The sequence below is a fragment of the Felis catus genome, chromosome E3 (genome assembly GCF_018350175.1).
Source record: "Felis catus isolate Fca126 chromosome E3, F.catus_Fca126_mat1.0, whole genome shotgun sequence".
Lineage (NCBI taxonomy): Eukaryota > Metazoa > Chordata > Mammalia > Carnivora > Felidae > Felis > Felis catus.
Window position 1 is genome coordinate 1,329,613 of NC_058383.1, and position 27,581 is coordinate 1,357,193.

General features: G+C 68.9%; 1 protein-coding gene and 1 long non-coding RNA gene across 3 annotated transcripts in view; one reads left to right on the forward strand and one right to left on the reverse strand.

Moving 5' to 3' along the window:
• Positions 1–511: 511 nt before the first annotated feature.
• Positions 512–27,581, reverse strand: part of INTS1 (integrator complex subunit 1) — a 29,704-nt gene continuing 2,634 nt past the window's right edge. Inside the window, exons 3-47 of one of the 2 annotated variants that reach the window (XM_045047415.1) lie at positions 26,614–26,810; positions 26,390–26,527; positions 25,969–26,128; positions 25,707–25,812; positions 25,408–25,594; positions 25,177–25,322; positions 24,936–25,077; positions 23,994–24,170; positions 23,361–23,469; positions 22,644–22,764; positions 22,225–22,302; positions 21,515–21,672; positions 20,890–20,986; positions 17,810–17,901; positions 17,582–17,642; positions 16,470–16,667; positions 16,104–16,233; positions 15,666–15,845; positions 15,431–15,580; positions 14,864–15,043; positions 14,655–14,759; positions 13,486–13,653; positions 13,290–13,401; positions 12,126–12,287; positions 11,280–11,426; positions 10,841–10,939; positions 10,479–10,603; positions 9,515–9,769; positions 8,860–9,019; positions 8,458–8,598; positions 8,061–8,226; positions 7,816–7,939; positions 7,039–7,169; positions 6,433–6,520; positions 6,129–6,355; positions 5,914–6,037; positions 5,011–5,144; positions 4,430–4,622; positions 3,674–3,801; positions 3,213–3,325; positions 2,523–2,636; positions 1,544–1,614; positions 1,164–1,255; positions 903–1,012; positions 512–807 (exon numbers count right to left, since the gene is read on the reverse strand). In XM_045047415.1, coding sequence (XP_044903350.1) covers positions 692–807; positions 903–1,012; positions 1,164–1,255; positions 1,544–1,614; positions 2,523–2,636; positions 3,213–3,325; positions 3,674–3,801; positions 4,430–4,622; positions 5,011–5,144; positions 5,914–6,037; positions 6,129–6,355; positions 6,433–6,520; positions 7,039–7,169; positions 7,816–7,939; positions 8,061–8,226; positions 8,458–8,598; positions 8,860–9,019; positions 9,515–9,769; positions 10,479–10,603; positions 10,841–10,939; positions 11,280–11,426; positions 12,126–12,287; positions 13,290–13,401; positions 13,486–13,653; positions 14,655–14,759; positions 14,864–15,043; positions 15,431–15,580; positions 15,666–15,845; positions 16,104–16,233; positions 16,470–16,667; positions 17,582–17,642; positions 17,810–17,901; positions 20,890–20,986; positions 21,515–21,672; positions 22,225–22,302; positions 22,644–22,764; positions 23,361–23,469; positions 23,994–24,170; positions 24,936–25,077; positions 25,177–25,322; positions 25,408–25,594; positions 25,707–25,812; positions 25,969–26,128; positions 26,390–26,527; positions 26,614–26,810 — 6,212 coding nt within the window. In that variant the 3' untranslated portion in view covers positions 512–691. Of the gene's footprint in view, positions 808–902; positions 1,013–1,163; positions 1,256–1,543; positions 1,615–2,522; positions 2,637–3,212; positions 3,326–3,673; positions 3,802–4,429; positions 4,623–5,010; positions 5,145–5,913; positions 6,038–6,128; positions 6,356–6,432; positions 6,521–7,038; positions 7,170–7,815; positions 7,940–8,060; positions 8,227–8,457; positions 8,599–8,859; positions 9,020–9,514; positions 9,770–10,478; positions 10,604–10,840; positions 10,940–11,279; positions 11,427–12,125; positions 12,288–13,289; positions 13,402–13,485; positions 13,654–14,654; positions 14,760–14,863; positions 15,044–15,430; positions 15,581–15,665; positions 15,846–16,103; positions 16,234–16,469; positions 16,668–17,581; positions 17,643–17,809; positions 17,902–20,889; positions 20,987–21,514; positions 21,673–22,224; positions 22,303–22,643; positions 22,765–23,360; positions 23,470–23,993; positions 24,171–24,935; positions 25,078–25,176; positions 25,323–25,407; positions 25,601–25,706; positions 25,813–25,968; positions 26,129–26,389; positions 26,528–26,613; positions 26,811–27,581 lie in introns of both variants that reach the window. The other variant, XM_045047414.1, reaches the window with a different exon arrangement.
• LOC123382498 lies at positions 1,009–2,260 on the forward strand. The gene is made up of 2 exons (XR_006590939.1): positions 1,009–1,396; positions 1,498–2,260. It is a non-coding gene; the product is annotated as an uncharacterized LOC123382498 (long non-coding RNA).

Genomic DNA, 27,581 nt, shown 5'->3' on the forward strand with positions numbered 1-27,581 from the left:
GGTCAGTTTGTTGGCCACGGCGCCCCCTGGTGGCCCCAGTGGAGCACAAGCAGGCAGGGGAGCCTGCTAGGGGTGAGGGGTGGGGAGCCGGAGCGGGTAGGGGTAAGGCGGGGCGGTATCTGTGCTGCTGAGAAGCATGAAGGGGGTGGGGCCGACTTTATGGGGCGCTGCCCCTGCCCCTCAGCGCCCCTGGGGCCACGTTCTCGGGCAGGGCGCCCAGCCTAGCACCCGCAGCTCCCTGGGGGGACACTCACGGATGGGGACGCTCTGAGGCTCGGCCGGCACCGGCTTCCAGCACTGGTGCCCTCAGCCAAGGGTCCTGGGCCTGTGGCCCCTCTGGGGAGCGAGGGAACCAGCCTCGGCCCAGGGGTTCCTACCCGACAGAAGTGCTCAGGGCTGGACAGGTGGAGCAGGACAGCAGGGAGCAGGGGCTGTGGCGGGCGGGCTCCCCCTCCCCGCCCCGCTCAACCCGCAGGCGTCTCAAGGGAAGCGAGCAACAGGCAGCCGACACTCAGGTAATTCACAACGTTTTATTTAAATCCAGCCCCTCTCCGAGGCTCGCCGGGGCGGCGGCATCCTCCTGCGCGGGGCCGCGGGCCCTGGACGCTGCCCCTGCCGGGCCCGGCGCTGGCTCGGCGCCCTCCCTGACCCGGAACCACCGGGCGGCCAGCAGATGGGCCCCCGGGCGGGCTCACATCACCGCCTCCATGTGCAGGATCCTCAGGGCCTCGGAGATCTGGACGCTGGTGTCCATCTGACCATACATGCCCACCAGGAAGGCCCGGTGCAGCAACACAGCCGCGTGCTCTGTGGGCGACACGGGACGGACGTCAGGGTCCCGACGGGCAGCGGGCTGTGGGAAGCAGAGCGCCCGCTTCCCCGTGGGCCGGGTCGGGACTCACCCTGGCAGAGGAGGGTGTATTCTGGCAGGTTCCTGAGGGCCGTCTGCACCACCTCAAAGTCCCGGCTGCCCAGGCAGTACATGAACGTGGGCAAGAAGTCCGCCGCGATGCTGCAAAGACACGCGCTCAGAGAGATGCCTCCCGCCTGCGCCCAAGACCACCCTGGAGCCCGCGGCCAGGCCCCGGAGGGGTTAACTGACCCCCGAGAGTCTGGTCCGGGGCTCCCTCAGCCAGCAGGGTCAAGGCAGGCCCGGGGCTCACCTGGGGTTGTTCTGGATAGAGCGCAGGGCCAGGCCGAAGGCCAGGTGGCGACACGGCTCCTCGGCAGAGCTCATCAGCCGCTGTAGACTGGTCTGCAGGGGTGGGGGCGTGACGGGAGCTCAGACCGCCAGTCCCCAGGCTCTCGGCCATCGGCCTCAGGACAGAGACAGCAGCGAGGGTCAGCAGGGGACCCTGCTCCCCAAGCCCCCACCCCCACGGCCTCGTAACACGAGGTGGGAGGCATTGGCCGGCCATCGGTTCCCAGAGCGAGGCTGGGCTCCCCGCAACCTGGGGCAGGGCCAGGCTCACACCTGGGCTGCCCCCGTCCCCACAGCGGCCCGCTTCTGACAGAAGGCTGACCGGGCCCTCAGCTCCCTCACCGAGAAAAAGCCCAGAATCTCCGGTCTCCGCCGAGACATCTCATCTATGTCGCTCAGAACTTCCAACAGATCTAAGGTGGGCAGAGGGAGCATGTGAGGGCCAGGCCTCGGCTGCTGGACCCGGGCCGGGACCTCTGTGTGCCCACGCAGCCCAGAGGCAGGAGCCCCAGCCCGCACCGTCCCCCATCCCGCCTGCCGGGCAGGGGCCGAGCAAGGACACCACCAGGACCCTGGCCGGTCCCCGGTCTGGTCTCTGCACAGGTTCCAACAGACAGAGCTGTGGTGTTCCAGACGCGGTGCAGCCTATCAGAACGCTAGCACCAGTGCCCTCTGGAACCTTCCACACCACCCTTGGTGCCTGGTGAGCTTGGGAGGCCCCCAGCGCCTCGGGGTGAAGAGCACCCGGTGCCCAGTTCCATCAGGTCAATGACCCCACGCTGTAGGCACTATTGACAAGGAAGCATCCAGAAGTACCGCGCTCCCGCCACCCCCGACCCTCGTCCGGCAGAGGGAGGAGGCCAGGGATCTGCACTGGGACTGCCGTCCCCACTGCCCGTCGCCGGCCGTCCCAAGACACTCCTGCTGCCAGGTGGCGGCCAGCCCCTCACACCCCACTCTGCTCCGGTCGGCTGATGCTCAGACACGCACCCGCCCCACAGCGTGCCTGGGAGCCCGAGCCGCTGCGGCACCCAGCCCCTCTGCTCCCCGCTGGCCCGTCAGGCCTGCCCTCCACGGGTGCCACTCGGCTCTGGGGTCCCCGCTCTCCACCGCATCCGCAGTCTGTGAGGCCGCTGGCAGGGGGGCCCGTCCCCGCCTCAAGCCCCTGAGGAAAGAGCCCGGCTCCCCCCTCCGGCAAGGACCCCGCGCCTCTGGAGGGCCGGGTGTCCCGTCAGACCCAAGGCACCACAGGGCCACGACGGGTGCCCCCCGCCCGCCACAGGACCACCCCGGTCTGCAGGAGCTAGGCTCCCAAACTTACCCTCCACGGCCTGGCCCCGGGAGAGCCTCTTCATGTAGGGGGCCATCTCCGCTGCGGTCAGAGGGGTGGAGAGAGACACGCTGACCAGGGGCAGGGAGCCGGCCGAGCTCTCATCTGGAAGCCGGAAAGTCGGTGCCTTCAGGCTGGAAACAGAGCCACCCGGGCCGGGAGCACTCACCCGCCCGGAGGCGAGGCCTGCTGGCGCTCATCGCCACGGCTCCGGACCCTGCGCGTAAGCGGGGCCGTCCCTGCCAAGCACCCGCGGAATCCCACGGGAGGGTGGAGGCTGCAGCCGCTGCCCCGGGGTGAGCACACTGCCTGGGACACAGCGGGCACCCACTCAACGGGGGGCGGCGAGCCCGCTGGGAGCTGCCAAGGAGACGGCACTTTCCGGGCCGAACCCGCCACCTGCCACACCCAGTGCGGGTTTTCTCTGCATCTGCCTGAGCGTGACCTCGAGGCTGGAGTGGCGACCCGCCCCGCCGCAGCCCTGGCACCCAGCGGGCGCCACGGCAGAGGTTTCTACAAACTCCACCAAATGATTCAGTAAAACTGGGGGCAGCACGAGTGCTCAGAGCCCAGCGACGGACTCTGCCCGGGGCACAGGGCCCGCCCGCTCCCTCACAGCTGCCCCTGTACGCCCCGCAGCCCCAGCCCCTTCCCGGCAGCGCCCCTGCGGGGCCTACTCACCCTCGCCCTCCTCGTCCAGGCCCCGGTCGGCTCTGCCGTCCCTACTGGGCAGGCTCAGCCCTGCGAGGAGGGACTTGAGAGTCACCAGATCGCTGCTGTCGAAGGACAGGTCGCTGGGGAGGACACAGGTTCTCCGTGAGGAAGACGCCACAGGGGCGGGATGGGCGGGTGTGGGAGGAGGCAAGGAGCTTCCGGGAGCGGGTTCAGAACAGAAGTGGGACTCGGCCGGAGCCCTCACCCCCCACCCCCCCCACCCCTCCCCACACCGGGCTCCAACCCTCAAGCAGCATCCGTTCCCAGCCACCACCCTGCCTCGGGGACCCCCCCCCGTCCCCCCACCCCCGACCCGAGCACTGACTGCCCTCCCACAGCCTTCCCTCCGGCTGGGCTGGACCCTCGCCTGCCGGAGCCTGTGCAGGCCGGACACACACACACACACACACACACACACACACACTCACTGCAGTGCGTCCGCGTGTTTCTGCAGGAAGGACACGGCCGCCGGGGCGTTGCAGGTCACGTACTTGTGGGTGAAGTGCACGAACTTGTGGATGAAGGGCGCCAGGTGGCGGGACGACTTTCTGTAGCTCTGCAAAGCGGAAGCCGGGTGCTCACAGCTGCGGCGCCCCCACCCTGCCCGCCACACCTGCCCTGGAGGCCTCAGGACGGACCCCCAGACGCCAGCAACGCCACCGCCTGCCGGCCGCCACGCTAAAGTCTCCAAAACGGCCTTGCCGTTCGTGAACTGCCAGCGTGGACAGGCAGACGTCTAGCTGGAGCGTGAAAGCAGATGGACGACAGACCCCAGGAAGGCAGGAAGGCCGCAGAGAGGGCTGTGCTGAGCCCCGGCTGCAGAACACGAGCTGTGTCCCCAGGCGCACGAGAAGCAGGGAGCTGGTGCCCAGGGTGGGGGGCGGAAGCCACCGGGTAGGGGGCCTGGCCCTGCCCTTGCTGCGGTGACGCGGGCCAGCCCTGCCCTCCCACAGGTCCCAGGAGCCCTCACCCGACAGCCTCGGGCGGAAGGGGACGGGGGCAGGTCAGGCCTGGCCAGGCTGTGAGGGCAGAAGCGGGCGGAGGGTGGTGGGAGCCGTGGGGGTGCCAGTGGGCAGAGGAGGAACAAGGGCACACGGGCCTGGCCCGGGGGCGCCCCCCGGCCCGGGGGGAGCCCCACCACCCGGCGGTGAAAGGCAGGCGGCCCAAGCTGGCGGCAGACCCACCAGAAGCAGGCGGACGAAGGAGCGCAGACAGTCCCACAGCGCCCCCTGGTGCTCGCTCTGGAACACCTGCGGCTGCAGCAGCTCCAGGACCCCCAGCACGTGGAGGAAGAAGGTCAGGTGGTTCTGCTGCCGGAACTCCTGGAAATTGAGGTGGGTGCGGCCGTGCAGGAGCGCGGCGATCATGGGCAGGTGCCTGGGGGCGACAAAGGGTGCTCGCGGGTGGTGGGTGGCCTGGCCGCTCGACCCCACAGGAAACCCTCGGTGGCCTGGGCCACACCCGGGCCCACCCCTAACAAGCTCCGGGGCACGCCCTGAGGGGCCGAACTGGCCACCCTGACCGTCCCACCGGGTTCCAGGTCTACGAGGTGCCGTGTGTCCTGACCCGGCCTCTGGGGCTGTGCCCGGGCCCTCCCAGCTCAGACTCGGCTCAGCCAGGAAGAAGCCAACGGCCGCCACTGGGCCACGAGGGCCGGCAGCTTCCAGATGCAGAGCCCGCTCTTAAACCACCCGAGCGCAGGCAGGACGCGAGGAGCCACCAGACGCCCTGCCGGGGCCCCCAGAGCGCAGCCGGGCGCCCGCACCTGAGCAGCAGGATGGGGTGGGCCACGGCCAGCTTCCGGCAGGCCATGTTAGCGTCGGCCACCCTGTTCTCTGACGACCTTGAGTCGCTGGTGTCTGCCAGGAGGGTGATGACGCGGTGGATAAGGCCGTCCAGCTGAGGGGATGGCGGGGTGAGGGTCAGAGGCCACCCGCAGAAGGCCCACACCCGGCCCCGGCCACGCAGGGGACCCGGGAAAGCTGTCCCCCTGTGCTTTCTGGGGCCACGTCAAACAGGCCGGAGCCAAAGCTTCCAGACAGCCTCGCACACGGAATTCAGTCACCCTCCACGTACAACAGATACCCTCGGCTAAACGCCAAAGTGGTACGTTGAGATAAAAAAGCAACACGGTGCGTAAAACACGATCTCAACTCTGCAAAGTGACACGGATGAAAAAGCGAACGAAACGGGGTTAGAAGGAACCAATTTCCCTATGTCGTGCTGAAAACACGGAAGGTGACAGATCCCGCCACGGAGGCAGGGGCGGGAGGCCTGCCGGATGCCTGGGCCCCCGCCGCGTATCTGCCCAGGGCAGCGGAGGCGAGCACCGCACGCGGGCCGTGCCGGGTGACGGTCCCGGGGCCCACGGTGGGCGGGGGGCATGAGCGGGCGGGTCCGGCCACGCGGCGGACGACCCCACGGCCCAGGAAGGAGCGAGCCATCCGCGCACGCCAAGCACACCCGCTTCTCGGGACCACGCGGAGTGCAAGGTGGCCCACAAGCAGCGTGCGTCACCGCTCCACGGACAGAGGCTCCGGGGAGCGCACAGGCCCGGGCGCTCACCGGGGAGGCTCTCGGGGGCCCGAAGGAGCGTCCCGCTCGAGGCAGGCTTTCAGCACTCACCGCCGCCGGGGCTCGCCCCCGCCCCCGCCCCCGCCCCGCTCACCTTGCAGGTGCTGCTGCCCGTGGCGCCTCCACTGTGCAGCAGGGCCTCTGGCACGGGCGCCCGCAGCTCCGGCCACTGCAGGTACAGCTGCACCAGCAGGTCCCGGCAGCGCCTGCCCGGCACGCTGTAAGAGACCGAGGCGCGGCTGCTGGGCGCACGGGGCTCCGCGGGCGGCAGCCTCGGGGGCCCGCGGCCGGGGAGGGGGGCCCGCTCACCTGTCGCCCCACTGCTGGATGCAGCCCGTCAGGTGCGCCGTCACCGTCCTGATGCTCGCGTCGTCCCCGCGACAGCAGCGGAGCAACAGGGGCAGCCGGGCCTGGAGCAGACTGCAGGCGGCGGCGTCCCCGTCCTGGCTTCTGGCCTCCGCCTCCGCCAGGATCAGCTCCGCCAGGCCGACGAGTTCCGGCGCCCGGACCCGCAGCGCCAGCTCCTCCCGCCGCTTCTGCAACCGGCGACCGCCCGTCAGCGCCAGGCCGGAGCGGAGGCGCTGGCGCGGGCCTCGCCCCACCCGACACCTGCCTGAGGGGTGCGCTGGTCCCTTCCCTGCCAGATCCGCGGCACGTGGATGCAGGCCCACAGGAAGTCCAGCGACGCCGAAGGGTCGAACCTGCAAGGGCGCAGCAGCTCTGGCTCGGTTTCCAAGCGCAGAATGCAAACCACCGTCGCGACGAGAGAACGAAGGGCAGGACGTGACCGGCGGTGGAAGGTGTGCACCACAGACGTCTTTCCCGATGAGCTCTCTAGGTAAGGGCCACCCCGCCTCACCTGACCTCCCCGCATCTCACACCAGCGAAACAAACAGCCCTGCCCATCCCCGGCACCTGGAACCCCTTGCACGTGGCATGGAAGGCAGCCACGGACACCCTCTGAGGAGAGGACGTTCTGTCTGTTGACCGTCTGCCCCGGTGGACGCCCGGGGCGGGGAAACTTGGACGGCAGGGGGAGGGTGTCTGTATCCCCAGGGTGGTGAGACCCACCGCAGGGCCCCCTTCCGGGTAAGAGCCCCAGGCACCCAAAGAAGCCAGGCATGGTGGGGAGCATGGGATCAGATGTCCAGAGGCCCCTCGATGCCGCCCCCATGCTGCCTGGCCCTCAGGGAAGGGTGGCGGAGGGGGGCACGCAGACCTCTGCTCCCGGTTCTTGCCCAGCAGGATACGGATACACTGGTGCAACGTGGACCAGCTGGACTGGTGAGTGAGGAGGGCGAGCAGGTAGGGTCGGAAAGATGGCACCTGGGGGCCCGGATGACCTTTGCCCTGCGGAGGAAGGACACCTGGGCTGACCGGCCAGCCGTCCTCTGCCGAGCAGGGTCAGCAGACGACGCCCCACCCGAGCCACCGGGAAGCAGAGGGAGGAGGCCGTTCCCAGCGAGACCCGGAGCCCCCGCCTGGGAGGCAGTCCCGGCCACGTGGGGTCCAGCCGGAGTCACCACAGCCAGAACATGTGCTGGCCCGGACCAGCTTCTTGGGGACGGTGAGCACGAACAGAACGACAAAGCCCAAATCCCCATCTCCTGCTCTAGAACCTCAGAAGCTGGTCCAAAGACCGCCACGGGCCGCAAGAACACCTCGGGAGGCTCGGGGACGGACGAGGGTGATCACCGCTGAGACTCCGCCCCCCATCCCCGCAAGGCCCCACAGCCTCCCTGGGGACCCATCCCGGGCAGGGGGCCGGGCTCCGCTCTCCATGAGGCTCGCCAGCGGTGCCTCCCGTCCCTGCACGAGGCCCTGGGCCACGCACTGCCGGTCCCACTCTGGCCCGCCCGCCCCAGCAACCCGACCTGACCGCTGCAGTCACTGCTCACAGGGGACGGGGCAACCCCCCCCACCCCCCCGGGCCGACGAGGGTCAGGCCTGGGCTTCCGCTGGGACCGAGGGAAAGCCGGGTCCGTGCGCAGCCCACCTTGCTCCGGGAGAAGAGCAGCCTCTGCTGTAGGTCGGGACAACTGCTGATCACCTCAGGGTCCAGCAGCTCCAGCCAGTCGACCAGGAGCCCGGAGCAGGGTCCCAGCTGCACGGTCTCCGGGCTGAAGGCAATGCAGGGCCGGGTCGGAAACGGCCGGCCTGGGGCGGGGGTGGGGGGACGTGGGGAGAGGTGGGGGGTGGCGCGGGCAGGCCACAGCAGCCCCCCAGCTCCCCCCAGCCCACCTGCGGCTGTCGGCCTCGGGCTCCCCCGGGGCCGGGGGCTCCTTCTCCTGCAGCAGCAGGGAGCTCAGCACGGCCACGGGCCTCCAGGTCGGGGACGCGGTGGCAAAGAGAGCAGCCAGCAGCTCCTCCAGGTGGGGCGACCCCGCCTCAATCAGGCCCCGGAGGACTGCGAGGAAAAGAGCGTGTTCCGCGTCACTCCAGCTCCGGGGACGGGCACGGGCGGGCCCCGGGCCCCCTGACTCTGGGACAGACGGGCCAGGGCTCTTCGACCAGGGGAGGAGCCTTCCGGCGGACCGCCGTTCCTGGCCACAGGCCCCGTTTTGGGGGCACCTAGGAGAGGGACCTCTGGGCTCGGCAGCCAGGCTGGGGGTCCTCACGGTGCCCGGCCCCGAGTTACCTTTGCCGACGAGCTCGGGCTCCACGCCACACTTCTCCCCCGACCTGAGGGTGGCGACCACGGCCCGGACAGTAGAGTTGACCACCTCCGAGTCCCCGCGGAACGCCAAGGCCTCGGCGAGGCGCAGGAGCCCACTCCGTGCTGCAGGGAGGCGTGCGTGTGACCCGGGGTCTGGCGCAGGGCCCCGTCCCCGCTCCCCAGCCTGCCCGCCTCCCCGGCCCCCCCCCCCACTTCCCGCTAAGGCTCCCGCTTTGTTCCCCACAGCCCCAGTTTTCCAACCCCTGGGCCACGTCCACGCTGACGCCCACGCAGGGCCCACACAGCCCAACGGCTGACACCCCCAAACGGACTGGGCCCTCCCCACTGCCCCCGGGGAAGGGGCAGCAAGCCCGAGGCCCTCACCATCGCTGATCCTGCGGCGTGCCGAGTACTGGGCGGCGAACAGCTTGAGCTGGGCCTGCAGGGGTCCGCCCTCCCCGGCGGGGCCGTCCAGCCACTGCAGCATCTGCACGAGCACTTTGAGGAAGAGCGACGAGAAGCCGGTGTCCTGCGGCACACAGCGCTGTGGGGGGGACCCGCAGCTCAGAGCCGCGACCTCCGACCCTTCCAAACCGCACAGCCGGCGAGCCATTCTCCCGTCTGCAACCGGCCTGGCTGCGGCTCGGGGAGGAAGAGGAGACGCCCCACGGGCGCACACACGAGTGACAGCACGCGTGGACGTGGGCAGACGAGCAAGTTCGGCAGGGTCACCGAGTCAGGGTGACAGACGCGGACCGGGAACCCCCGCCCCCGGCTTACTGGGGCGCCTCCCCAAACAGACGTGGGGCTCTACGCCCGGCTCTGCAGCCGCCAGCTCCCTCCCTGCCCTGGGAAGCCGAGGACGAAGGCCCGCACAGGGACGGCGTGAGGGCAGCCGGCGGGCAGGGCCGGGGCCAGCTCTGCGGAAGGCCCGGGACTCAGGGTGGACTCAAGGCCGAGGCCCCGGGCCCCGGAACGCGCGCAGCAACCCTCGCGCGTGACTCCCCGCGGGCCAGGCCTCCGCCGCACACGCGCCCACCTGGTACTGGGAGATCTGACGCAGCAGAGGGCAGGCGAGGAAGTGGTTCCGGTGCATGGACATCACCAGGGCCCCGCCGTGCGGGGAGCCGAGCAGGGTGGCGACGGCCTGCAGGAGGCGCACCGTGACGCCGGACAGCTCGGGGCTCCCCTGGCGGAGTTGCGCCAGCTCCTGGCCGAGGGCCTGCTGCAGCGCGAGGGCGACGGGGCGGGCGCTGGAGCTCTGCCACCGCGGGCCCGGGCTCAGCGGGAAGATCTGGAGCAGAGGGAAGGGGGGGGGGGGGCGTCAGGGCAGGCCGGTGGGGGAGAGCGGAAGCAGCCGGCTCAAGAGAGAGCAAGCGAGAGAGAGAGAGAGAGAGAGAGAGAGAGAGAGAGAGAGAGAGACAGCGCGCGTGTGCCTGTGCGTGCAGGAAGACGCAAGCCTTCCCCAGGAACGTCGCCATTCGGGGAGGCGAGAACACGGCACGGAGGCCCCGGGCTCGCGGGGCTCGCCGTGCACACACGTGTCCGCAACGGGGACAGCCCTGGGGGCAGGAAGCACGGCGGCGGCGGCCAGGGAGCGAGCGCTCCCAGGACCGTTCCGAGCGCGGATGACGGTGCACGGCCCTGGACAGGCGTCCGCTCCGGCGGGCGAAATCGCACAGCACGAGCGATGCCCACGCGCAGCACGGCAAGGCGGCCCTCAGCGCTCGGGCCCCCGGAGCCAGTCTCAAGTGAAACACGCCAGACAACCCGCCTGAGGTGGCTTTTCCAGCTCCGTCCCAGCCGGGAAGCCAAGCGGCCGGGCCAGGGTCGTCTAGCGCCGGGGAGGGAGGCGCGGTTCTGACCCGGGCGGCTGGCTCCGGGGAGCCCTCCCCATCTGGATGTGGGCTCCGGGGAGGCGGCCCTCTCTCCGGGCGGGAGGAAGGACCGGGCAGCCCGGGGCGCCCCGCTTCTGGAGAGACCGTCCCAGGCGGTGGTGGTACCTGCAGGACTGTGCTGGCCAAGTCGTCCTCGGGGCCGAGCACCCGCACCTGGGTCACAGCCCGAGTCCGCCCCTGGCCCGAAGGCTGCTCTGGGCTGCTTTTGGGTTTCGGCGCCTCGGCGCTGTCTGCGCGGAAAGGGGAACGGGCTTCAGCGGGTGACTCTTCCCAGCTGGCGTCCAGCGCGGGCCCGGCACCCGAGAGCAGGCCCCGCAGAGGGGCCCTCGCCCCCCACGCCCCCCGCCGCACTCAGGCCTGCGGAGGCCCGGGAGGAGCAGGGCCTTCAGGCGGGATGTCGGATACCCGCCCGGGACGAGCGTGCCCCCGGTCCGCGTGCTGAGGTGTGGGTCGGGGTCGGACAGTACCTCGTCGGGGAGGCAGGGAAGCCGTGAGCAGGGAATGGAAGGTCTGGCCTCCGGACGCTCCTCTCTCGTGCTGAACCTCCACCAGGTGAGCCATGTAATCTGGGAGCCAGCAGCCAGGTTACGTCCCCGCGCCCGCGGGAGCAAGCACCTCCCCCCGCCCAACGCCCGGGCTTCCCAAGGCCCGAGCTTCCCGGAGGTTTCCGGAGCTGAGCCGCGGGACGTTTCACGAAGGGCCTGCTGGGGCCGAGTGCACGCCGCAGCGTCTCCCGCCTCCAACCCCGGCAGGCGCGGACACCCGGGCGGTGCTGGGACAGGGCGGCCGGGCTCCAGGCCGGACCTCCTGCCGGGAGTGCCACCCCGCCCCGGAGCCGCCCCCTAACGCTCGGCCGGGGTGTGTCGCACACGTGGGGGGCGGGGGGGGGGGGTCCCTGGCTCTCACTCTTGTCCATGATGTTCTGCTCCAGCGTCTGGGGGTCGTGGGCCACCGCTTGGTCCAGGTACTGGAGCAGCTTGCTCATGCTGGACACAGGGATGCCGAAGGACTGCACGAACAGCAGCAGCTGCTGGGGCTCCAGGTCCTGCAAGGCTGAGAGGGACGCTCGCTCGGTGCCCCTCCTGCTCGGCACCCCGGCCCGCGGGGTCCTTCCTGAAGCCCCAGCCTCTCCCCACGAGGCTCACCACCAGCTTCCGCAGCTTGCTACCCGGGGGGGCACTGTGCCGGCCCTGCGGCCCCCTCCCCTCACCCCTGAGCCCTCTAGAACCATCCCTGGCTCCCTGCGGCTCCTTACAGCGTGTCCTTCCCTGCGCATCACAGACTCGCCCCGCCACGCACTGAACCGCCTCCCGGGCTGCCCTCCACCTTCCGGCGCTCCCTGCCAGACGCCGCGCTGGCCTCGTCTGGGAACAGCCTCCGGCAGGCCGCCCAGCCCCCACCGCATCCTTCCAGAGCCAGCGCAGAGGACCCAGCCCTTCCCGCTCCCCTCGAAACCCCCGGGCCGCTTTCCCTCTGTCCTCTGGCACCGCCTGCTTCCAGAGAGGCCTTGGCCTCCCTGCCCGACTGTGAGGGGCTGGCGGCCAGGGGCAGCGTGGCGCCCGCCCCAAAGCCCAGCACGGCTCCAGGCACACCGGGAGCCCCGTGGGCACCCGCTGAGTGACGAACGTCCTGAGCCCCGGAGGCCAAGTCCCTCTCCCTGGTGTGCCGCAGTGGGGGGCCGGGCTCACTGAGGCGGCAGGTGGCCGGGCCACCCCGGCGACAGACCCCCGGGCCCGGCCAGCCCGCCCGTACCCGCGTCCACCAGGCGAGGAACCTCGGAGCGGATCATGCGCAGCTTGAGCCAGTCGGGCAGCAGGAGCGCCTCCTCCGACGTGTCCACCAGGAAGGCCGTGGGCAGAGGCTGCTTCTCCGGGAACCAGATGTCCAGCAGCGCCTGGAACTCGCCGTCCCCGGCTTCGGGAGAGACGACGTGGCGAGCAGCGTGACGGTTGGGCAGGGCCACCCCGAGCTCCGCGGTGAGACCCCTCCCTCCCCCCCCTCCCCAGGGCAGGAGGCCAGGGCCGGAAGAGCCCCAAGTGGGAACGGAGGCTGCGGAGGGACGGGAGGGGTGGCCTGCGCACCGTGCCCGCCCCTCCTTGGTCTAACCCCACGATCTCCGCGACCCCGTTCCAGCTGAGGGCGCGGACTGTACCACGAGGCCGGCCGGTCTGCCGCAGGGGCCTGTGTGAGACTCGGCCGGCGCTGTCCCTGGGCTTGCCCCCTTCCCGCCCCCAGGCCCCGCAGACGCCCCTGGGCTGACACAGAGCCAGCCTCCCTTCCCTGCCCAAGGCTCACACGCTCCTGCCCTCCTGACAGGGGCCGCCTTCCCAGCAGAGCCCACACGGCACTGACCCCAGCAAGGGGCCCCGTCCCTGCCCTGCACGCCCACACGCGATGACGCGGCAGAACAGTCCGCGGCAGTTGGCCGGAAAGGCGCAAAGAGAAGGTCCCCGGGCCCTGGACACAGCACGCGGCCAGCACGGTGAACGTCTGCTCAACAGGCAGCCCGGGTTTACGCTCCCCGTTCCAGGAACCGCGGGCTTCCCTGGCTGGGCCGCGAAGGCCTGGACACACAGACGGGCATCACGTCCTGATGACGCGAGGCCACGGGCCGGGGTGGCGAGGACGCGCCAGGGATCCGGGCTTCTTAATCCGAGGCGCTCGACGGCTCAGGAGACCTCCCGCCACGCGGGGGCTCCGGAGCGCTCTCCCCGAAACTCTGGGTCAGCGAGACGGTCCCGTCTTCACCCTGCGGGGAACCCCCGCCCAGAGCCCCCGGCGGGGGCCGCGGTGTTTCCCCCCACCTCTGCGCGACCCTGCCCGGCGGGGCTGGGGCTCAGGGGCACGAGGAAGAAGGCAGGGAGGCCGGGAGCCGCCCCCCGCCCCCCCGCCCCCCCCCCCCCGCAGGCCACTCACCGCGGGGCGGCCCCAGCGTCAGGAGTATGACCATGGCGTGGACCACCAGGATGTGCATCGTGGCCGTCTCCCCGCCGGTCCAGCGCAGGAAGACCTGGTCCTGTGACTCCGACTGCAGGAGAGGAGGCGGATGGCTGGGCGGTGGGGGGCCGCGGGGGGGGGGGGGCGGGCCCGGGGAGGGGGCCGCCAGCCTTACCCAGCTGTACACCTCCTCCCCCTCCTTGCTTTTGCGCATGCGCCGCACGTAGCGGGAGAAGATGGAGAGCAGGGCCACCAGCACGGCGTCCGACTCGGCGCTGCAGGAGCGCTTGGAGAACAGGTGCGACATGATGGTGGAGCGTTCCACGACCAGCCGCGCCACATCCTGGGGGCGGGGAGCACGGCCGTCAGAGGGCCTCCCCGACCGGCCCCGCCGTCTCCCGTCGCCGCCACGCCAGCCCACCGCGAGGCCGCCCGCCGGGGCCGCACCACGTGAGCCCACGCAGCCACGTGCCGGCCGGGGCCGGGGTCGCCGGGACCAGCAGAGGGAGGGGCCCGCGTGCACACACAGGGACGAAACCACCAGGCAGGGCCGGGAACGGCAGGGTGGGACAGAAGCGAGGCAGACGCCCACCGGCCCGGACAGCGACCCAGATGTCACGGATGTTACCACCCGCCCTGCTCCTGCTCCGAGCAGGGAGGGGTGGGGGGGAGGGAAAGAGGGGGAAACGCTGACACCAGCCCTGGGCGGGAGCGTGAACTTCCTGCAGCACACAGGCCACGAGCGGTCCCCAGGCTGGCCCCTCGACGAACCCACACGTGGGGAGAACCCCACCTCCAGGGACCCCTAGCTGCCCGCCCGTGCCCTTGCTCCCTGCACCCATTCATCCCACAGAGCACCGGGCCCATGGGAGCCGCCTGAGGTCGGAGCCAGAGTGGGCAGACAGGACAGAAAGGTCAGGAGAAGGCCCACCAGAAAGGGCAGGGGAGGAGGAAACACCCGTGCCCTGGGCCACCACCCTCCCTGCAGGGAGTAAGAACAGAAGAACACAGATGGGCTGGCCCGGCACCCCGTCCTCCCTCCCTGAGCAAGTGCTCCCTGGGGGGTGGTTGTGGGGGGGGTGGGCAGGCAAACCCCACCTGCACGGCCCGGGCATCATCGGTCTGGGGACAAAGGGACACGGCCAGGCCTCGATGAGCACCACGGCCGCTCTGGCCGCAAACACACCTGAATCCTCACACCCTTGACACCTGCTCTGGGCAGAAGAGCCCTGGGAAGCAGGCTGGGCTCCTGCAGCGCCCCCCATCCCCCACCCCGGCCCAGGTGGCTGTGCCACCCCCCACCCCCACGACCTCCAGGTGCAGGGCCCCGCCCCACCCCCTCACCAGGGCCAGGTCGCTGTGCTGGCCCTGCTCCTCCACAGGCGTGTGTTGGGACAGGTAGACCAGGTAGGCGCTGATGGTCTGCGGGTCGGTCTCCATGTGGATGGCCTGGGGGAGGGGTGGTCGCGTGAGCTAGTTCGCGGGGCAGCCCCCGGCTCCCGCTCGTGCCACTGCCGCCCCTCAGCCGCCCGGCAGCGTCCCGGCACCCGTACCTGCTGAAGCGCCAGGGCGGTGGAGGTCCGGACGCTGTCGAACAGGGGCAGCCTGGGCAGGTCCCGGAGCAGCCACTGGTAGCCCTGCAGCGTCTCTGTGTCCCCCGAGTCCTCCTCCATGGGGGGCTCCTTCTCCTCCCCGTCCCGCAGACTGCCCTCCGACAGCACCAGGGACAAGCCCTGCGAACAGACGCGTGCATGGGCCGGACACGCTCCCTCAAAGCCCCCGGGGGCGGGACCGGCCTGGCTGGCAAAGACGCCGCGTCCCCTCAGAGACGCCTGAACCGACGAGAAGGCCGCAGCTGGAGCCGCATCTCTGGAAAGTCGTGCGACACCTCGAAAGAGGCGGCGAGACCGCTACTCTGTCACTAAGTCTCTCCCGGGAGCTCACGTCGGCGCCCAGGGAGGGATCACGGGCCAGCGGGACACAGGGTCTGCCTCTCCCAACCTCACCACCGCCACCCTTTCCACGCGAAACCGGCTAAGCAGCAGCCTAGGTGAGTTAGACGCCGGCCGGGGGCGCCGGGAAGCGGGAGCGGAGCAGAGCGGCCCCTCCCCGTGCCGCACCTTCATGGCCAGCACCCTGGAGGCCACCTGGGGAGAGCCGAGGCGCCGCAGGAAGTAGTCCAGCACCTCGCACGTGGTCTGCTCGTCGGCCTTGGGGCCCAGGAGTAGGTCCTGCAGGCGACCCAGCAGCTGCCGCTGCTTCTGCTGCCTCTGCGGGGGCGAGGGGGGCCGCTCAGGGGTCCGCGCGGCCGTGCGCGGGGCCGCGGTGGGCCTGGGGGCGCTCGGGGGCACCGACCTGACGCTTCCTGGCCTTCTGCTCCTTGCTCTCGCCCTCCTCCTCCTCCTCCCCGGACGTGGCGTCGTCGGCAGCGTCGTGCAGCAGGAACTCACACAGGCACTGCACCGGCAGCACGTCCAGGGAGCCCTCGCTCGACTGCACCAGGTCGGCCAGCCAGGGCATGGACTGCGACGAGGCCTGGCTGGGGCCACGGACACACTCAGCAGCGCCCCCGGCGGCCGGTCCGCCGGCCCCCACCCTCCTGAGGCCGTGGTTCCCGGCGGCTGTGCGGGCAGCTGCCTCACGCGGAGGGGACCCGTCCCCGGGTGGCCCCCGTGTCCCGGGGCGCTCCCTTCCGGCTCTGGCCTCACTTAGCCCGGAGCCGCGGTCCCAGCCCCCTCCCCCTTCCCCCACCCCCCACCCCCACCCCTCACCCCAGGGCCGCAGGGAACTCGCCTGCCTCTGGATGATGTTGAGAAGAAAGTCCGGGCTTCGGCTCCGACACAGCAGGTGCCCGAGGCGCAGGGACTGGTTGAGGCCTTTCACTTGATCCAGGATGTGGGGGGGAGGCCTCCGAGGGGGTCCCCTGAAGGTCCCCGAGGACGCGAGCGTGTCAGGGAGCCACTGGCGCGGCACCCGGGAGCAAGGGCGGCAGCCTCCCTCCCCACCCGACAGCAGCCTCCCCGCGAGGGCCAGACAGCCCCTCCACCCCGCCCCCAGCCGCTGAGCGCGTTCAGTGTTTCCAGGGCCCGGCGCCACGCAGAGGCCCAGGAGCTGCTCCACCGGCCTCGCCCCCACCCCGGGGACCCGGGCGCGACGTACTGAGGGTCCAGGCTGGTGAGCTGAGACAGGAGAAGGCTGCTGTTCTCGGTGATGGTCTGCTTGGTGGATGCGGCTGCCAGATGGCCCTCGAACGCCAGGATCTCCTGCTTCTCCCGCTGGGAGGTCTGCAGCTCCCGATTGATCATCTCCGTCCGCGTCTCCTCGTCCGTCAGCGTGCACGGCGGGTAGGAGTAGTTACTGGGGACCAGACAGGAAGAACCCGGAGCCCTGCCCATCTGAGGCTCGCGGCCACCAGTCAGCGCACAGAGGTCACGGGTGCTCACGAGGCCCCCGCCCTGTGCACGACCTCGGTCACCAAGCGCGTCAGAGAGCCTGGCCGGGCCATCGGAAACACCGCCAAGTCTGGCCTCTGGGAGGGAGCCCCCACGCCGGCCACCCGCTCTCCTTCCACGGGACAGCACACGGGACAGAATCAGGCCCAACGGGTGTCGGAATCCTGGACGCCCGCTCATCCTGCACCAGATCCCCTCCCCACGAGCAGGCGTCTCCAACCCACGGGCGTCACAGGTGGACCGGCTGCTCCCACAAGCACCTGCGGCTTTTCTGAGATACACGAGCTGCCTGCTGTCACACGTGCTGAGCTCAGACCCACCACCTGTGATGGCCGTTCGCGGCAGATCTGTCCCTGGGGCCCCCGCACCGGCCACAGGACAACGCCTCAGAATGGGCCACACACACCTGGTCACCGCGTACCACGGTGCGTACACGGCAGTCACCCAAGCTGACCCTAGGCCGTGTTCACGTCTGCAACCGTTAAACCACCTGGCCCACCGCGTCCCTGGTCTCCACGCACCCCCACCGGCTCCCGGTGTGCCACCAGCTGTCAGCTGGCCTGCCCCCGCTGCCGTCACTGGAGAACCTCGGCCGCCAAGGCCCCGCCTCAATCCTACTCCCTCCTCAGCCCGCGGCAGGGAGGGGAAGCTGACGCTTGCGGGCCCGGGCTCGGAAACTCAAGCCCGCAAGAAAAGGAAACCCGAGTGGCCGTGCAACAGAGGACGTGCTTCGGAGCGAGTCGGGGTTCTGGGATCGGCTCCGCTTCCCAGCGTCCCGCAGACGGGGCCCTGGCCCCAGCGGTGCGCGAGCCCACTTACTTGGTCATCACCATTTCCATGAGCATCTTCAGCGTGGGGTACTCCTCCCAGGCGGCCAGGCCTAGGGAGCAAGAGGAGAACGGGTGGCGGCCGGCCCACAGCCCCGCCGCCCCGCCTGGGTCCCGGCCTGGCTCTGCTGCAGGTCCCCCCCCGCACGACGCCCCGACAGGAACAAAGAGCAACAGCCAGCTGGGACGACCGCGAGCCCGCCAGGGAGGGGAGGCTCACCGATGTTCTCTGGGTTGAAGGCCGCGACAACCAGCAGGAGGGGCCACGCCTTCCAGTAGAGGGTCGAGATGGCCAGGTTCGGAGGCTGGTACCTGAAACGCAAGGACACCCACGGCTTGCTCTCGGCCGTGCAAGGCGGTGACGGGAATGGGTCCTGCCCAGGGTGGAACGGCCCGGAGACGACCTCCTGACCGACCAGCGAGGCAACGAAAGATCGCAAACCCCCGGGCCTGGTCCTCCCGCCACACCGGCATCCCCGGGAAGGGCACCGTGACCACCACCACGCTGCCCGGAGCCCCGCGCCGGGGCCGAGCCCCGGGACAGGTCCCGCGCATCGCCGAGTCCCGGCGTCCCGTCTACGACGGGGACGAGGGCAGTCGCGACGGCAGAGCTCAGTGTTAGTTAGCATTCGTCTTGTGGCCACCAGAGGGTCAGAAACAAGCCTGGTCTCCAACTGTACAGACCGTGAAGTCGTCGTGACTGAAACGTCATGCTGACGACACGCTTACGACTAAACTACGGTTCTTTCAGGTAACAGGACAGAACGTTCCAGGTGACGCAACGGCACAATCGTCGTTAAGAAAGTAGCAGATCCGGGGCGCCTGGGTGGCACAGTCGGTTAAGCGTCCGACTTCAGCCAGGTCACGATCTCGCGGTCTGTGAGTTCGAGCCCCGCGTCGGGCTCTGGGCTGACGGCTCAGAGCCTGGAGTCCGTTTCTGATTCTGTGTCTCCCTCTCTCTCTGCCCCTCCCCCGTTCATGCTCTGTCTCTCTCTGTCCCAAAAATAAATAAACGTTGAAAAAAAAAATTAAAAAAAAAAAAAAAAAAAGAAAGTAGCAGATCCGAGAAGCCGACTCGGGGAGATGGACAGCGATCAGGTCGGGAAGCAGGGCACACCAGCACCCCAAGACACAAAGAAGCGAACCCCACGTGCGACCGATAACATCAGCAACAGAAAGATACGAAAGACGTCCCACGTCTGTGGACCAGGGCTGTCAGTGTGGCCATGCTCCCTGACGTCATCTACCTGTTCAAAGCAACACCCACCAAAATCCCGCATGGCTCTTCTCTGACAACGGACAAGCTGACCTAGAAATTCACACGGAAAGACGAGGGCCCAGAACAGCCACGAGTCTTGAGGAAGAGCAGCGGGAAGAGTCCTACTTCCCAATGTCAAGCCTCAGCACAACCCACGGGAACGATGACAGGGCGTTACCGACACGGGCAGACACACAGACCGCCTGAACGCGTGGGAGAGCCCACACATCTGTGGTCACCCGATCGCGGACAAGGGCGACCAAACCTTCAACGGGAGAACAGACAGCCTTTTCGAGAAATGGCGCCGGGACCGCTGGCCGTCCTCGTGAAAGAGCAGGGAGCCGGACCCGTCCCTGACACCACACTGCCATCAGCTCAGGACGGTCGCAGACCCGAGCGTTACGAGCTAAAACCTGGAAGTTCTTAGGCGAACACACAGGAAAGGCCTGTGACCCCGGGTGGGGCAACGGTTTCCTGGGAAGGGCTCCAAGCCCACGCGGCAGCAGAGCGACACATGGGGCCACGTCACCGGGGCATCCCTGCGCGGGACAGAGCTGAGGCCCCAGGCCCACGACGCGTGCACATCCACCCACAGCGGAACGGAGTTCGACCCTGCCTCCCTCCACACACAAAACCAACTCGGAGGATCCAAGGCCTACATTCAAGACCTGAAACCGGAAAACAGAGCAAATCTTCCCGATCCTGGATAAGAAATGACACGTAAGGGGTGCCTGGGTGGCTCAGTCGGTTAAGCCTCCGGCTCTTGTATTGGGCTCAGGTCACGATCTCATGGTTCGTGAGTTCGAGCCCCGCTCTGGGCTCTGTGCCGACCGTGTGGAGCCTGCTCGGGGTTCTCAGTCTCCCTTTCTGCTCCTCCCCCCCCGCAGTCTCTTACTGTCTCAAAATAAACTTACCAACAAAAAGAAATGACACAAGGGTACAAAAAAACGAACAAAAACAGACGAGCTAGACCTTCCCCGAATTAAGAGCCACTGTCTCCTAGTGTCTCCAAGGACACTGCTGATGGCGTGAACAGGAAAAACCACCTGCAAGTCACCTGTTCAGGGTCTAGGTCTACGATATATAAAGAACTCCCAAAACCCAACAACAAAAACTCAAACACCCAATAATGGATAAAGAACCCGAGCAACCCCTCACCGGAGAGGACGTGCAAACGGCCAACGAGCGCACGAAGACCCTCGGCGCCCCGATTGGTCGGGGAAGCACGGATCTACACCACCTCCCGGTGCCACTGTGCGCCAGCTGACAGCTCAGCGAGGACACAGCGGGACCACAGCCCGCGGGCACGGCTGCTGGCAACGGAGATCTGCGAGGCCTGGCAGCTCCCCGGAAAGGTAAGCCAGACCCCACGAAGAGAACCGGAAACACGCATGTGCACAAACACTCGGGTAGGAACGTGGATGGCACGTTCGCGGCAGTCAGGCAGCACCCGCCAGCCCACCGCCCGACGGTGGTGAACACGAAGCAGCGCCTCCCAGGTTAAGCGTCACGACACGGGTGAACCTCGAAAACAGGCTGCCCGGTAACAGAGGCGGGACGCACAAGGTCACGACGTGTGCGTCTGTTTACGTGTCGTGTCCCCAGAGTCACAGCCACGGGGACAGAGGGCAGATCAGTGGCTGCCTAAGGCAGCGTGGGGGTGGGGCAGGGACGGCTCCCGGGTACGGGCTTTTAGGGGCCAAAGCTGTTCTTCGCCTGGCCTGTGGCGATGGCGGCCCATCCCGGGAATTTACTAAAACAACACGTCAGCAACACAAAGCGGGTGAAGCACACGCGGACGATCCCTCGAGAAGACACGTGAGAAAACGCAGAAGAGCAGGCGCGTCAGCCAACAGGGCGGGAGCGTCCGCGCCGAACACAGAGCAACACAGACAGAGCAGGGGAGCGCGTCCCCGGGGCGCAGGGGTGGGCAGGGAGGCAGGGGCCGCTCGGGGCAGTGCAGCCTCACGGGCGTCTGGAGGCCGGACGGGCCGGCGCAGGGGGGCGGCGGACGGGAGCCCGGCTGGGGGGAGGCGCCGTACCCAGGGGGCAGCTGAATGTTCTCAGGGTGGTGGTACGTGCACAGGTTCAGGACCGCGTCGATCAGCTGGATCCTCTCCACCTTCAGCACCTCCACATCTGAAACGCGAGAGCCACGCACAGGTTCAGGAGCCCGTCCGCGTGCCGGGGGCGGTGGGGGGATGTGGTGGTGCGCCACCGAGGCACGGGGTTTGGGCCACGGACAGACAGCCCGCAGACGGGGGCTAGCTCTCCAGAAGCCGAGGGCGGGCGGGGGCTGACGCGGGCGCCCTGGGCACCGTGGGCCTGCCCGCCACACCGAGGATCAGACGCCGGCCCGGTGGCAGCGAGGGGCGCCCGCCTCGCGAGCGGGGTTCGTGGGACCGCGGTGGCGGCCTGCACGGGGCCTCGGTTCATCACACGGACAACATGTGCAGGTCCCAGGGCAGCTCCAGAAGCAGCACACGGTGCGTCACCACGGAAGGCGCAAACCTTCTGCCCGATCCCCGACTCCAGAGACCGGTAGGGTCCAGCGAGCCCGGGGCCATGGGGAGGAGCGGACGCAACTGTGGAGGCAGGCCCGCCCGAGCAGAGCGGTGGAGGCCGCCCCCGAGGGGGGGCCCGGACAGAGTTTGCGGGGACCCTCACCGTCGGCCTGCACGGCTGCGGCCCGCCTCACCAGGTGGTCGGCAAGCTCCATGGCGTCCGCGGGCCCGAGCGGGAGGTCCCGGGACAGCCCGATGACCAGGATCCGCATCAGTGTGTCCTCCAAGATGGGCACCTCCGAGCAGAGGCGGAGGAAAAAGCTGCGGGCAGAGCAGGCAGGGGTGGGCTCGGCGGGGGCTGCACGTGCCCACGGGAAGGAAAAGCCCCAGCTCCGAGGCTCGGCTGGACAGGGAAGAGGGCAGCCACCCCCTCCCCTGTTCCCTCGCTCCGGAGGCCCCTGTGGGCGAGGCCCGGCCGCGCCAGGGAAGAATGGGAGAAGGCACCTCGCCCCCAGTGGCACAAACACACAGAGCACCGCCCACCACCTGCTGAAGTGCGGCCCGAGGAGAGCACAGGGCACAGGAGGTAGGGGACGAGCAAGCCGACAGGGCAGCGGGGGCCCAGTGGTGAAGACAGCTGGGGCACGGGGGTCACACAGGGCAGGGTGGACCTGGACCCGGGGAGACGGGGCTGTGACACTGACCCGGGGAGTGTGGCCAGCTGATCCCCTGGGAGTGGACAGCACGCCGGGGCTGGGGATCCGGAAGGAGACGAGGCACAGGGTGTGTTCGAGGGGGCCCCGCCTGCGTGGTCCTCCTGGGGCCGACCGCCCCGCCCCCAGCCCCCCCTGCACACACAGCAGGTATGCTCACTTGCGGTCGCTCTCGGGTGGCCAGTTGTCCCACTTGTAGTAGGTCTCTGGCTGCTCCGTGAAGAGCACCTTGTGCAGGCTGCGGGGGACAGACGAGCCGTCGGGCCGCGGGGACCTGGCGAGCTCCCCCGACCCCGCCAGGCCCCAGAAAGACACATCCCCCGCAGGTGCGGAAGCTGCCCACTCGAGGCGGATGCTCCCGTGGCGTCTTCCAGAGCCTCCCGCAGCTCCCCCCCGCCCCCCTCCCCAGTGAGGGTGGCCAGACAGGACCCCGCCTCTGCCCTCACGGCGGCAGGCTCCGCCTGAGCCCCGACACCCCCAGGCGAGCCTATGGGACAGCTGCCTCCTGTTGGCTGAGCCCAGGGAAGGGGCTGCGGGCTTTCCGGAGCGTCGTCCAAGCGGAGCGAGCCGGGCCCGTACCAGTGCACGTAGTCCTTGGGGGCAAGCTTGCTGATGGACGGGACGACGGTGTGCAGCCACCACACGGCGTCCCGCTGGATCGCGGCGATCTGGTTCTGGAAGGAGCGCAGCACCTCAAGGTCTGAAAAGGACACGTGGGATTACGGCCCGCCTGCACGGCAGCTGGAGGGGCCGGGTTCAAGGCGGGCCTGGGGGACACTCGGAGCATCCCAGCCGCACCCACCCAAGGATTATGGAGAGGGACACAGAGGTGGACGGGGCACCCCGATGCGGCTGGAAGAACCCGCAGGGAGCACCGGACAAGCCTCCAGCGTGTGGAAGAAAACTTCAACGAGGTCTCAAATTCCCAATGATTTCACCCCTCGAATTCTTCACAACCTCACTAAGGTAATCACCGGAAAGGTGTCTGCACCAGGCTTCCAGCAGGGTTCGTGACGAACCAAACCAGGCCGAGTTCACCAGCACCGCCCCGCTCCCCTCCTGTCCTTGGCTGCAGGGCACGCTTGAAGCGAGGGAGACCGCAATTCGAGTGAGCAGGCGACCCAACCAGAGACCAGGCGGGCGCAGCTTCCGGGAGCCGCCCCCAGGAAGCCCCCGGGTCCCCAGGGCAGGTCTGCTGGGCCTCGGGGGACGGCCTGCAGCCGCGGAAGCGCCTGCTGCCACCCTGCTGTCCCCACCCGTGACCCGAGCAGAGTCGGGCCTGTTTCGGGTCCTTACTCTTCTTCTCCCCTTTGTCCCAGGCGACACCAGCCTCCTTCACCTGGGCCGTGATGCCCAGCATCATGGACACCGCCAGCACGTCTGTGATGTGCACCACAAAGCGCTCCTGCAAGCACAGGGCAAGGTCTGTGCTCTGGAAGGGCCTGTGCCCGGGGGGCCTCGCTCAAGCCCCCGTACACAGGCGGCGGGGACAGGAGGACGCCCCGGGACCCTGTGCCCTGCGAGGGCCAGCGGGAGGAGGTCTGGGGACCAGGGCCTGGGCACACGCGGGAAGAAGGTTCAGCCAACAAAGCTGCCAACTTGCCGCGTGGCCCTCGAGGCCCTCCGCCACCTGCCCCCATCCTCCTCTTCCCCATCATCTCCCTCCACCCCCCAAAGTCTAAAATCTCCCTGGGGCAGACCACCCGCCCCCTCACAAACACGTCACCGCGGCCCCGGCTTCCTGGGCACACTGCCCCTCGGCTCCCCCCCACCCGCCCGCACGCCGAGCCGGGAGGTCGCCCACATGCGGCCAGGCACAGAACGTGACCCGTGCTGCCCTCTGGGGCCGGCCGCCGGGCACACGGGGCGCCAACCACAGACGGCCCGAGAGGTGGCCGCGCGCGGGAGCCGAGGGGACAGAGGCGGCACCTTGAACTCCATTTCCAGGTACGGGGCCTCCTTGCGCTCCTGCATGAGCCCCAGGCAGAAGGCCTGGAAGTTGACCTCGTGCTTGGTCTGTTTGACGATCTCGCGGAGCAGGGCCCGCGAGGCCCGCAGGTAGTCGTCCTTGTTGGTCAGCAGGTCCTGGAACACCATGGCCAGGAACTGCGCAGAGAGAGGGGCACGTGGGGTCACTCCCCACCGCCGTCAGCTTCCTTCCGCCCCAGGCCTGCTCTCAGGGCTCCCTCTGTCCTGCGGGAAGCTTCCCAGAACCCTTCCGGGAAAACGTCCCGCCCGATTCCCTGGAGCGCACGGAGGGGGGGATGGACCAAGACACGGTCCCCACCGCGGCAGCCGAGCTTCAGGGATGAACGCGCTGGCTCAGCCGGCCCAGCCCCCCTCATGCCGCACCGCAGGCCACGAGGACGAAGGAGCGGCCGTGACAACAGGGGCCTCGCCTACCGGCCACCCTGCACACAGCTGTTTCCAAGCCTAGCCCATTCCCTTAACAACAGCACTGCTCTCGCTCTCCCAAAGCACCTTGGGATCCCAGGGGCTCGCAGAGCTGCGCAGCGCCACAGACGCCTGCCCCACTGGGAGAGACCACCCCTCGGGCGGCCGGACGGGCCTTCGCTTGCAAACGGCTGTGTTTGTTAGGCCTCGGTGCCGCCCCCTCCGGGACGAATCCGGTTTTAGCTTCTAAGGAAGAGTCCCGTGACACGGCCGCACCTGCTCCGGAACTGACCCGAGATCGGGAGCGACCGTGGCTCACTGGGCCCTCTGTCCCCTTCCAGGGCTTTCTCCCCCGCGGCTCTGCACCACACCGCCGGCTCCGCCCAGATGCCCGGTCGTGCAGCCCGAGGCAGCCCCCACGCCAGGGGCCGCTCTCCTGCCCGCGAGCGCCAGGCCGCCCCGCGCACAGCGCCCTACCTTCGGCGCCAGCTCCGAGCTGTGCTGCAGCACCGTGTACAGGATCTGCATGTTGTTGGGGTTCCGCGCGTTGGAGAGCTCGTTGAAGACCACGAACTTGATGGTGGTGCCCAAGTTGTCCTTGTGCGCGCTCAGCAGCTCCCTGGACACGAGCCGAGCCAAGGGGCCCTGATGCGGACTGCGGCCGCCCCCCCGCCACCCTGCCCTCCCGCTGCCCTCCTGGCTCCCACTAGGGCCGCACCTGATGCACAGCATGTAGTGGTTGAGGAGAACCTTGGGCTTGAGACGGATCTTGATCAGGTGGGAGATGACGTCCATGTCCTCGACGCCATGCGTGTTGCAGTTCATGCACACGGACATCAGCAGGTCCTGGGCCGGCCTGGTCAGCTGCGGGGACGTGAGGGGGTCCCCGTCAGCCTCGCACACAGCTCGGCACCCACAGGACCCAGGCAGGGGGGCTCCCCGCCCTCACCTTGGGGTTCTGGAGCCACATCTCCAGCCTCTGCACGGCCATCAGCCGCACCTCCTTGTACCCGCAGGTGGAGGTGAGCAGCCGCAGGAGGTTCCGCGAGACGTTGTCGATGGGCTGGCGCCGGTTGAGCTGGTCGCGGAGCATGTCGAGGACGTACTCCTCCACGCTCTCTGTGAGGTCGTCGTACCTAGGCCAGAACGGGGAGGAAGGAAGGAGGGCCGGCTCTCCTCACGGGCCCACCCCGTCTGCCTCCCGGCTGCCCGCGGGCCCTGCCGCCGGGGGCCGCACGGGGCGCCTACCTGGGCATGAGCTGGCCCTCCTGCTCGGGGCTGAGCTTCTCCTCGGCGATCAGGAGCTCCGTCTGGCTGTCCTCCTCCTCCGTGAGCGAGGGGTGAGGGCTGCCGCCTGCGCACAGAGCCACTCGTGGACACCCCCCCTCCCCCCAGCCGTCCCACGAGCACCCACCCCTGCCCACACCAGGTTCTGCGGAGGGAGGCGACCCCAGCCCTTCCCTCACGGGAACTCTGTCCTCTCCCCAGCCCGGCCACCGGTGTCTCTCACCAGCACTGAGATCCCCGCCGCTGCGCCCCACCTCCCCCTGCAAAAGCATGCTCTTGGGGGGCATCTTGGTGTTAAACGCCGTCTGGACGTTGTCCACGAATGTCTTGCAGTGCGGGCTGTCCACCCAGATCCGCTCCCCCAGGGAATCTTCGATGTACACCTGCACGCGACACACGTCCACGTTCCGTGCCCCAGCGGGCAGCTCGCTTCTGCCTGCCCTCCACCGCTCCCCTGATGTCCCAGCTCCCTGGGTGGGGGGCGGGGGGGACTCCCAGGGCAAACCCCCCACCCCCACCCTGCGGCGGCCCGCACAGGGAGACACCCCAGGCCGTTAGATATCCAGCCTCCGGCAAGCACACACTCAGTGTTGCCCCTTCCTGCTCCCAGAGCCGCGCTGAGCTCCCAGAAGAGGCGGCCTCACCTTAACAAAGATCTCAGGCCAGTTCTCGTCCTCCTCGTACGCAGCCATGAGCAGGCTGCAGGCCAGCACGGACACCAGGCTATTCCCCTTGGCCTTGAAGTTGATGGAGGCGTCGCGCCGCAGAAGGCTGCACAGAGCCTGCAGGAAGCGGTGCGTCGTCAGGGGAGGGGGGCAGGGGGGCAGGAGGGCGCCGGGGCCCGTCCCCTCCCACCCACAGCCCTCACCTCGATGACACCCTCTGTGGCAAAGATGTTGGGCTTGATCTTGGCCAGGTACATGAGGCTCAGGTACAGCGCACTGTCTGGCTTGGCCCGGGTGGCCTTGAGCTGCTTGACGGCCCCACACAGCACCCCCTCGATGCGGCCATCGTTGCCCTCCAGCTCAGCGGCCTCGATCTCGTCCAGCAGCACCGAGGGCGGGACTGGCAGGCACAGGAAGGGCCCTGTCAGGGCGGTCGGCCACAAGCAGAACCCACTTTTGGGGTCCCCCCCCCCAAGACACAGGACGACAGGGCTGAAACGCAGCAAGCAGGGTCTCAGGGCTGTGTTGTGGCTGCCCCTTCTCCAAGAAGGACAACAGTAACCACCAGGATGCGAGCAGGGCGGGAGCCGCTGGGCTCACGGGGCCGACCCAGCCAGGGACGGCCCGCAGCAGGGACAGTGCCCCACAGCCTCAGAGCGCCGGCCCCGTCACCTCCAGGTGACTGGCTACCACATCCCGCACGGCTACCCTGGAATTACCCGCTCCCAGAATACGTTTTTCTAGAAACGAGCCAACTTTTTCTAAGTCTTCCAATTGACTGACCCGATGCGGTTCGCACTGTCGACTTTCCTAACTGCGGCTGCTTCTCTGGGGGTCTCCTCCCACCGCCGCTGACCACGCCTCTGCCTTCTCCCCAGACCTGGCCTGCAGGGGGGTTTCTGCCTTAACAGTCTCCGCAAAGCACCCTTTTTGGGTTTTGACCTTGTCCCCCGTGTTCACGTCCACCATGTCTTCAGTCCTTCCCTCTTTCCAAACACCAACCTCCCCGCACAGTCAGCGGCGGCCTCGCTACGCGTGCCTCCCGAAAGCATGTTGGGGCCACCACGCCTTCTCCCGGCGCCACCCGCTATCACTCGGGTCCAGGTGTCTCCCTCTCCCCCTTGCCGTCTGCTTTGACCAGAGAGATCCTTCCGGTTGTCTTTAAATACGC